The 10,749-nt window shown below is 51.5% G+C and overlaps 1 protein-coding gene across 1 annotated transcript; it reads right to left on the reverse strand.

Annotated features, from left to right (window-relative positions):
* Positions 1-4,459: 4,459 nt before the first annotated feature.
* Positions 4,460-5,674, reverse strand: LOC112894910 (ethylene-responsive transcription factor 4-like). Its single transcript, XM_025962754.1, has one exon. It carries the CDS (start codon positions 5,410-5,412, stop codon positions 4,879-4,881), a length of 534 nt encoding a protein of 177 aa, XP_025818539.1. The 5' UTR covers positions 5,413-5,674; the 3' UTR covers positions 4,460-4,878.
* Between the last annotated feature and the right edge of the window lie 5,075 nt (positions 5,675-10,749).

Genomic DNA, 10,749 nt, shown 5'->3' on the forward strand with positions numbered 1-10,749 from the left:
CTTTGCATCGGCACATACCAGCTTTTCTCTTCCGAGCTCTGACCAAGGTCAAGAAGCTGTTTGCATAGATATAGAGTGTCCATGTAGTGATGTAGATAGAAAGAAACTCTCTCTATGTGCTAGCCCTTTGAACAAAGGAGAGGATTTCTCTTCTACTTCCACAATCCACGGAATAATGGTCGTGGAAATCTGGAGGATTTCTTCAAACTGCTATGGAGTTTCCTTTATAATCTAGCTTATAATCTGAAATAAGCATCTTCTTCATAGCTTATAGCTTATAGGATTATCATAATCTAGGATATGGATTATGTAATCTAGATTATAATCTAACATATTCGTTGACCATTGAGAATTATTTAAGCTAGATTATATAATCTATAGGTGTTTAACAGGGCCTTAGCAGGACGGTGTGGTAGGTGTTGGAGGCTCTTCTTGCCCATTCCGTTAAACCGAATTCGATGTCTAGATAAGGGTGCGAGCGTGGATTTGGAGGCACTAGATGTCTAGGATGAACTCTCGGGGCACGAGTATAAAAATGACGGCAGAGATACCTTGTCGCTCAAGTGGCAGGGGCAATCCGATGCCTTTCTTTTTCCTACACGGGCGATGGCAAGATTAGTGGTGCTGAGCATCCTCAGCATAGTGATCGGTTTGGAAAAACATGGGATCTTTAAGAGATAATGTAATATAAAGTGTGGATCCATGTTAATAAACATGCTACCAAAGTGGACAGAGATAGTCCCTTTAATTGAAAATATAGGTCATTTTGATCTTTCCAGTGATTCTCAAAATATAAAAGGAGAAGCTATATATTCATATGCATGAAAATAGGTTTATCTTCAGGCGACTGATCTTGACCATTGGATGGTAATCGTCCGGTTATTCAGCTGTCTTCAACCTCTAGCAAGACAACAACCTAGCAACGAGTTCTTCTTAATTTCATAAATGCTCGCTGCTTTCCCACTGATTTCCTCCCATCCCTGATGGCATTGCTTCGCCAGTCTGCTTACCCTAGCCCCAACCCTTGCCTCTAGTCGAGATGTGTAGGAGATGTGGAGTATAAATGATTGTACTGTTCCAAGGTAACTTTGTCTCATTTATGTTCCAATTTTGCCCATAATTTTTTCACTGAAAAAACAGAGAGAATGAGAGGTAACATGACACTGATTCCGCACTATACATGAGAATATTTGCGCACAACACGGACATATATATAGGGCATTTCACGTATATTCTTTTTTTTTGAAGAAAATTTCACGTATCATTTTATGGCATTCATGTGTTTCAAATATAAACGCTCATCTTCTTTCTTCGATGGTTCTACCTACAACTGAATAGAGTACACTATGTTACAAATTTTGTGAATGAATTTGGCTAGAAAAAGTTTGGATAGAAAGACGAAACCAGCTAGACCTTGAACCGATGTACTAGAAAAAATAGAGATGGTCAAAGTTGCTATAGTAATTTATTGGCGACGAGTAAACCAGATTAGATGTTATCGTTAGCTAGCACGTCAGGTTAAAAGAGCCGTAGTAAATTTATTGGAGTACGTTTTTTAACTTATCCGGTAGGGCTGCCATGCGTGTTGATTATCACCACCCCATGGTAAAGTTTCTTCTTCCCAGCGGCTATTTATACAAGGTTACTACGGGCCTTCGTTCTCAGCTTCGCGTGGAGGCTCGTTATTATGAAGTGTGCTTGTAAAAAGCCTGATTAGGACACTGCTCTGGCAATGGCTTTAGCTAGGACAGGGGTGCTACGTGCGCACGTGCGTGGCAGCTGAGAGCAGGTGACTCGTCAGTCGGCACCCGTAAACAATTGCAGGCCGTACTAATGGTGGGCTTAATGAAAGTCGCTTTGACATTAGCAGCAAGGAACGATCTTGCACAACTGGAAAGATGTATAGCACCATTTCAAAATTCCTCAAGTGAGTTGATGGAAACACATCTGTACATTTTTCCTTGCTGTTCTAAGTCACGCATTCCTACATATATTTGTCATTCTATTCTGGAAGTTTCCGTGCAGCCTAACTACATCTAATTGTATAGTTTTTCTTACGAGTGAATAATCTTTTTGTTATTTTGATATCATTTTGCACTGCATCTTTTAAAAAGAAGAAACAACCTGAACTATTTTTATCCTAGCTAGATGGACCATCAATGAGGTGACAAAAGCACCGTGAAAAGACTGTAAACTTGTTTAGTCCTGGATTTGGCCTGGGCAAGCTACGTGGTTAAAAGTGCACTAGCCACAAGTTGCAGGTAGCGAGTTGCAGCCAAGCGAATCATCATGACTAGAGAGATGTAAACGTTGGCGCACGGATCGCGGGGGAGGTGTCCGGTGTCCCCCTCTGTCCGTGGCACAAGCTGCTTAAACTAATCGTCCACCGCCTCCGCTTTGACCGGCTGCCTGCAGCCCTCTGAGCAAGATGGGATTCTCTGTGGCCACCCTCCGTCCTCACGTTCCCTCCCTCCCCCAGCTCTGCCCTTTTTCTTTCCCCTTCAGTACTTCAGGCCTCCACTGCTGATATTCTGAGCTACTCGTGCTTGCACCAATACAAAAACAAACCATAAGCTAGGGTTTTCCTCGGAACGAAGATCGTAGATATAATAACTCTGTGGGCAGCAAGCAAAGTTGTCAGTTGCATCGTCAAATGAGGCGCCAACGTCGTCGTCAACGAATGCACTGGAGTGTGCTATCAGCCCAGCGCCAGCATGGGCCTAGCGTGCCGGGCTCGGCCATGTCCCTCCGAAACAAAGCCCCCATTCGGACCGCCCCTGTCAAGTTTATTGTCATCCAGCAATTGTTCACGTGGAAAAAACAGCATTTTATACATGGCGATAACATGATGATCACGGCCTGTGAGCTAAACAGAGCAAGAAGTCAAGAACGTTAGTTCGAGCATGCACTGATAAACTCCTCGCGCGCCACCATGGTGATCAAGATTATATCCAGCGGCACTTAACTAAGTTTGAGAGTTGGACGATATCACCACACGCTTGAAGCGTCAAGACTGACCCCATGCGATGTATTCAAACCTTGAACATTTCGGAAAAATTCACGTAAACAACAAACGCTCCCCGTTACTATTTTTTGGAAAAATTAGCGATTATACATGATTAAATTCCGATAGAAAATCATGTCACGAACAAAGGCTGGCATCCTTTTTTCGAATGTACTTATACAAAATTAGCATAAAATGGCCTGTAGGCTAACTTCTTATTTAAGTTGGCTCCACAAGACCTCTGCTATCAAAGTGAGAGTAAAGAAATAAACCTTTCCCTTCATTTTTCAAGCTTGAGTGGTGTCTTTGGAGTATTTAGAATTACTAGCAAATATGCCTGTACGTTGCTACGAGAAGCCATATAAACATAGTGATTAGCATATAAAAATACATATATTATATATTATGTGTATTTATAATAATATAGTATGTGTCGGCCGAGTACTTCAGTCTTTTTCTATTTTACACGTCAATCGCTAATTCTAAATGATTTCGGATCATTAGCTCAACATATAGTTACCCGGATTCTGGTTAGGACTCCGATTGACGGATTAAGGAATCATTACTTGCTTTAGTAATATTAGAGATAGAGATAGAGATAGAGATTAATGGGCTAGACCCATATGACTCAACACTATTGTGGCTTTTAAAATAGTAAAATATGAGGCCCAAGTTAAATGGTGTGTCAATGCAAAAGGCCCCTTTGGCGATGGCCCGTTCACCAAAAAAAAAAAATCGAAGGCAGTTAGCAAAAAGAAGCTGGATCAATTGAGTGCATCAATCGTTGCAATAAGTCGGCCCATTTAAACAAGCCCAGATTATTAGCTTAAAAGGCCTATATAGCCCTGTCCATTCTCCGAGCTCTCGTACCCGTGGCGCAATTTCAGTTGCGCCTTTCACTTGCTGCGCTTCTGGTTCCTCCACATTTCTCGATCTCCTCCGTTGGCGGGAGCATCGTGGCTGTTACTCTGTTAGTGTTGGGCGATCCATCATCCATGGGCGATGGCAACGAGTAAAGCGTTAGGGGCCCTGGTTGATGGCTACCGAGAAGACTCGGAGCCTCGGAGGAGGTCGATGATCATCCGGGCCAAGTTTTGAACCAAGTTTGCCTGGGTTATATACAAAGCACTCGTAAGATTGTTCCAAAAGAAAAATGAAACGCCGAGGACACTAACCGTAAACCTATCTGAGATCGTAAATTAGATGGCAGAGGCACGTCAGATGAAGGGAAATTTCCCATTGATGTTCCACAGATAGTACTAAAATAGTACTAGGTGGGGACCTTCGTTTTTAACACGCACTGGTCCTCTGCTCTAGGATTTCTTTATGTTTGTTGAGTTCCTGATTCACCCATTAATAATATCCATGGATCATGGCACTCCATCGCGAGCGAAACATATCATGTCGCGTCGGCCGCGGCAGCGTAGCACCAGCAGCATCGACGCCCCACGTCAGTGCACGAAGTAACACTTCCCTGTCGCGAGCGCCTGGCCGAAAAAAAGTACAGCAGCCCGGGCAGTGGGCGCGCACGACGACCGCACGAGAGCGCCCTCGCGGCGCGCCGTCAGTGCCTGCGAATCGAGCATCCAGGCACCCAGCCGAACCTGCTGCCCCTTCCACCGCGCTAAACGCCACCACTGCCCGAGGTGAAACAAGCATCCACTCTCTACGGCTCCACCCGCCATTTGCCGACACAGGGTACCGGAAATGGCAACGCTTAAACGAGAACAGAGGAGCGAGCCCAACAGAGACAGGGCTCAACTTTCCTTAAATAGCTATGTACAGCTAGCCGGACCAGTGCTCCGCGCTCCCCTCGCCCGGTCCTCACCTCACCTGCTCACCACCTCGGCAGCCGCCGCGTCACGATCCGGGCATCAGCACGACGGCGCCACGTTGAGGTCGAACGGCAGGCCGCCCCGGCTGGGGCCCGTGCCGAGCTCCAGCGCGGTCGACGGCGGCGGTGCGGCGGCCGGATGCGTCGTGGCGTCGGCTGCCGGGGGCTGCAAGTAGACGAAATGCCACGGGGAAGGGCAGTCGAGGCCGACGCCGCCGAACATGACGGCCTGCGGCGGAGGCTGCCGCGGGAGTGTTGCCAGGTGGAGGTGTTGGCTGCGGTGGAGGTGGCCGCCGGCGTTGTCGGGGAAGTTGGTCTTGGCCTTGGCGCCGCGGAGGGTGCGCGCGGCGCGGTCGTACGCGAGGGCGGCCTCCACGGGGGTATCGAACGTGCCCAGCCACACCCGCGTCTTCTTCCACGGGTCGCGGATCTCGGCCGCGTACCTGCCCCACGGCCGCTTCCTCACGCCCCTGTAGTGCGCGTCGCTGCCTCCTCCTCCCCTCGCCCCGCCACCGCCGCCGTCGCCGCCGCCTGCTCCCCCATGGCTCAGCACGGCCCTTAACGTGGGATCCATCCGGGCTCTCGAGAGCAGCGAGGCCGTAGCTTTTTGTTGGGTGCGGACCGTGCGGTGCGGCAGCGTGCGCGGGTGTTTGGTGCGCAGTCTGCTTAGGGTGTCGTTGCCACAACGCCAAGGCCGAAGGCAAGGGAGAGGCGGAGAGCACGTAGGCTGGGCCTTTTGTGGGCGATGGTTACTCGCGACCCGGCTGCGATCCGGCCTCGTGAAATGGGGCGGGGGCGTAACCGTAGAGAGGGGTTTATCGGGTTGGGGTCTGGGGCGCTGGGCGTGGCAGGAGGGAGCACGGCGCAGCCGCCGCGAGATTTGACGCGCCGCCGGGGACCACTGGTCCTGCTTCCCACCATCAGTAACGCTGTGCACACACCGCCTCCATTCCCATGTGAACTCTCTCGCGTTCATGGTGACGCCAGATCTGCACAATGCAACGAGTAGTCTGTGCACGGCCACGCCCTCCCTCTGCAGTCACCGCCGTCTCCAGACTCCGGAGGCCTGTCCTCTGCCAGTTTCGCATCAACACAGGCACACAGCCGCTGATGCCTCTGCCACCCGTCGTGCGGGCGAGCGGCGCCGAACGGAGCAGCAACTTTTCCACGCCGCCCGGGGGCAGCTTTGGTCCCACAAGTCAGTGAAACCTGCATGCATGCACATCCCTGTCCCTCGGACCGCTTTGTCGTCTACTCGCCGCGAGCAATAAAGGGTGGCGGAGACAGGACCGATACGAGTCGCGCGCGCGCGCACAAATGGACGATGACCTGTGGGGACAGCACCAAACCGTGCCACCTTGTCAACTACGCGGTGATGGATCAGGACGACGAGCGCGTGAACACGACGCCCCCAGCGCCCAGCGCGACGTGTCAAGTGTCTGTTGGCCACAGTTCACGTGGGAGGAGGCGTGTCGTGGGGTGGGGGACAGCACGGGCGGGTGGGGGGATGGGACCCTGCGGCGGGCGGGTGCGGCGCGTCGCCGCTCATCAGGGGGAGCGGGGCCCAGCCACCGGCGGCCATGGGTGGGAGAGGGCCGGCCCGGAGGCGTGGGTCGCTGGGTGCGTGCGGCACGGGGCTTCGTCCAGGTGGGGATGAGGCCATGCGGAGCGAGCGGCCTCTGCTTTGCTATCTGCTTCGACGTCTTGTTCCTTGACATGGCCGCAGCGATGGATTTGCCGTGAGAACCAGGGCAAACGAGCTCGCTACTGTTAGCACAAAACATGCCCGGTAACTGGGGGCAAACAGACTAGGGGACAGGAGGCTCTTGTTTAAGCGCACTGGGACAGTATTCATAGTCAATGCGATGGCAAACACACAGAGACCGCAGATGGACCTTTATTCCACTACTTGCAAAGGACAACCATACATTCTTCAAACAAGGAAAAAGCAAAGGGAAAATGATTAGAATTATATATGGCTCGTTAGTAGTGGGCACTGCAATAATTTTTGTTCCAAGGATAAACCTGAAAGTTAGACGGCTGGATATGACATCAATCCATGAATATGGGTCCTACGATTGAATTCTCTTATAGCTAACTCGGTCCGGCATGGTTCCGTCGCCTTGGCCTATTCTTTTCATTTCAACATCTCGTATTCTAACATGAAACTTCGATTTTTTTTTTCAAGCAGCAGAAGAAGAAAAAACATATTTGATAGAAGACACTAGATTACGGTTTCATGGTTATGACTTGGCGGTTCAAAAATGGATTATCATGATTTGGAAAAGGACAGCTTCAGGAGGAAGGGAGGACGGGAATTGGAGGGGCATGCTGAGGGCCGCAAGGTGAGACACGGAGAACCAGATATCGACGTCCGAATGTGTACAGGGAAGGGGGAGAGAGAGGGGAATGCCGGATTACAGGCCGCCAGGACGCCAATGGCAGGTCCATGCCCGCGAGTAGTGCAAAAGTCTGACGCGCAAAGGTTGCAATGAAAAAAATGTTGGGTCAAACATGAGCCATCGGGTGGAAATCCAATTGGTGGGGCCCGTCTTTTGATGAAGAAAATGAAACAATTCAGTTTTTTACAATGGGAAGTGTGCATATACACCCGAACGCATGCATGCCAAAAAATGAAGAATTAGTTACCATCCGTAGTTTTGTGCACCCACAAAGTCTGCTGTCCTGCATATCTGCTGGAGAGCCTTGCATATTTCGTTGCGGTTCCTTGGGAAAACATTGCTGGAGAGCGACGCCGTCGGCAGGAGCGGGACGGTCCATCATTACCCGTCTACCCGTGCACACGGAATAGGTGAAGCCGAGTAGGGACGAGAATACGAATGCGGATATCTCAAATATCCGATATCCGTATTCGTCTAAACATCAATATGGATATTCGTATTCGTATTTAACGCTATAGTAAAGTGGATACATCCGAATTCAATTTTATTATTTTTCTCTATCTGACTCCACGTCTATATTCGACAATATCCAACACTATTCGTATACGTTTTCAGTAGAACTATTTAAAAAATTATATTTATTTTTCATAACCAATATTATTAATTTTTATAATAAAGTTATAAGAAGATTAAGTTTACTCGTACATATTTTTATTTTATCTACTTATGGTGAAATTACTTTTATAATTTTTTAATTATACATTAATTAAAAATGTTTATATATTTATTGAAAATAATTTTTTATTTCTAATTTTTTTTATATATTTATTTATTAAAATATTTTTTTGATAAATGAGATATTTCTAACATGCTATCTTTATTATATATCATATTTTAGTTTGTACATATATAATGATTTTATATTGAAAATGATTAATAAAATAGTTAAATATTATCCTATATATCGAGTAAATATTCGAATTTGAATCCGAATCCGAGATATCCGTTTTGTATTTATATTTAAGTACATCTGAATTTATATCCGTATTCAAATTAAAATGTGGTAAAAAGTGATATACATCTTTTAAAGCCGAGTACGATACCGTCCGCATCTCCTGATTTCCTGCTGCTGCCCGCAACCATGCGTCCGTCCAGCGATCACCCGACATGACCCCGCGCCGCTGTCACGGCCTGCCTAGCTCCGCCGTAGCCCCGGCAGACCTGGGACCTGGCCACCAGGCCCCTGCACCGCGTCACGTGCCGCACCGTGGGCGTCGTGATGTCACCTGGCCATAAAGCCAACCCCCCGCCCCTGGTGCGGCACGCCTCCGCGGATGCGGATCCGCCCGCACCGTTTGAAAAGCAGCCACCGCCGTATTCCGTGCAGAGCGGCGCCTGCCAAGACCTGCCACCCACCGTGCGGCGGTGCGGCCCTTCCCTGTCCTTGGTCTGCGCCGCAGGACCAAAGGCGCCGCGGCCGGCGGCACGGAGAGCCAAAAGTAAAGGCGAGCGGGGCGGGGGCAGGCGGGTGAGCGTGCGAGGAGCCAGGCCGTCCAGCCCGGCGCCGCAGGCCGCAGCGGCGCCATGCGGCGGAGCACGGACCGAATCGAAGTCCGCGGAGCGAGCGCTGTCCCGCAAAGCGCGGATGGGGACGGGTGAGCGGACGCCCACCTTGGGGGCCGGGCGCGGGTCAGTCGTCGCCTTGGGACCGCGGCGGCGGGAGGGCGCGGGCGGAAATGCCGTGTCCCGGTGGTGGGAGCAGCTCGGCCCGTGCCGCACGTGGGGGGAAAAGGCTCGGGGGCCGCGATGCCGCCGACGGTTTTTGACCGGATGCGTGGCCGAGGCGGCGTCACGGCGTCAGGCTCAGGCCTGTGGCTGGTTGGGACGCATCCCTCTCCGCACCCACCGCCCCTCCCCAGGTCTCCGTCGTCCCCACACTGGCCCAGCAGGAAACCCAGATGCTTCGCCCTCGTGCCGTCCGCTGTGCGGTGGCGCCGTTGCTGTCTTCGTCACCCGACAGCAGAGGTGAGGAAGGAGCTTCACCTGAGAATGCGGAGTGGGGAATAGTACTATTGTGTTTGCGTTCATGGCGATATTTCCCAGTCTCCAACAATATTAGAAATTGAATTAAGGATAAAATGCCTCACTGTACGTCATGGTGGGAGTACATGACGATGTACTAGTACTTTGCAAAGCCCGTTGTACTGTGGATAAGAAGAGTAGCCGAAGAGAAGCAGTGCAGATCCTGTACGAGCAACATGTACGGCGGATCCACCGTCGACGAGATGGCTGCGTTGGAGGGAGGCGCTGGTTTCCGCGTCCAGGCTTATCTGGATGTTGTTGGTCTTGTTTTGTTGGCCAGGAAGGATGCCTGTGCCCGGTGTCCACCAGACCACCATGCTCTCGTTCCGCAAAGGGCGCCAGTTCGCGGCAGCAGGGGAAAAGAGGTTCTCTCAGCCTCTACCTGCGCAACACAGGCAAAAGATAGGCTCGCTCCGATCCGTCAGATCCCCACACCATGGTGGTTGTTGTTTGATCGAACGGCCAAGAAACGTGCGGCCCTGCCGCTCCCCAGACCCTACCTGGACGCCGTCATCAACGGGGATGTTCTGGTGTGCTGAGCGCGAAGCATGCTACTGTGACCGTACGGACGTCAAACTTGCGACAGTGCATCCTCACATAGAGGGACCTAGAATCGCCAAGCGTCCATGTCACATCGCCGTCTAGACTGATTTATTTTAATTCGGTGTCCCTACTCGCTCCTTGCAGTGTTTGACCGATACCATCCGCACTGTACTATTGACCCGAGGCTTCCTCGTCAAGAATATTTGCTGCTCAAAGTTCGTTCAGCAATACTAGTAAACAACAGCTCGTTAGATCGTTTTGCAGGCTCAGAATAAACAGCTCGCCTAGCAAAAACTTTTAAAAGCGTTCGCCTGTCCCAGCAAGCGATGCCACACGGCCCCAGCAACAAGCGATCCCAGCATGAACGCCGCGCCCATAAAGCGGTGTCGGTAGCGGCCGCTTGCCTCGCCTGATCCTGCCCTGCGGGCGCGGCCACCCATAAATTCTCCTCTCCCGGGCACCAGCCAGCCTCGACGAATCCTCGCGCGGAGAGCGACTGGCGGTCCGCGGGCCCCGCCACCCATTCACCGCGCCGTACGTTTCCCGCCCGGCGCGCGGCGGCAGCGGCAGGCGCGCCATCGGCGCTGCCACCCCCACGCAAAAGGAGGCGTTATCTACAGGCATGCATGGCCATTACTTTATGGCGCCGCGCCGCGCAGCGCCAAACTTGGCGTAGCGGCGGGGAGGACTCGCGAGGACGCCGCCCGCCAGCGTCCCCACCTATACAACGACGCACGCCCACGCCCACCGCGACCGGCTGTCCTGGCCCGGCCCGGTTTCTCTGCGCCCGCACCTCGCGTGGCACCCCGTGCGGCGGTTCCTCCCCTTTGCTTGGATCCAAAGCTACCGCGCCACGCGGCCGGGGGAGGGAACGGTGCAAAGCC

This window comes from Panicum hallii, chromosome 5 (genome assembly GCF_002211085.1).
Source record: "Panicum hallii strain FIL2 chromosome 5, PHallii_v3.1, whole genome shotgun sequence".
NCBI classification, from domain to species: Eukaryota; Viridiplantae; Streptophyta; class Magnoliopsida; order Poales; family Poaceae; genus Panicum; species Panicum hallii.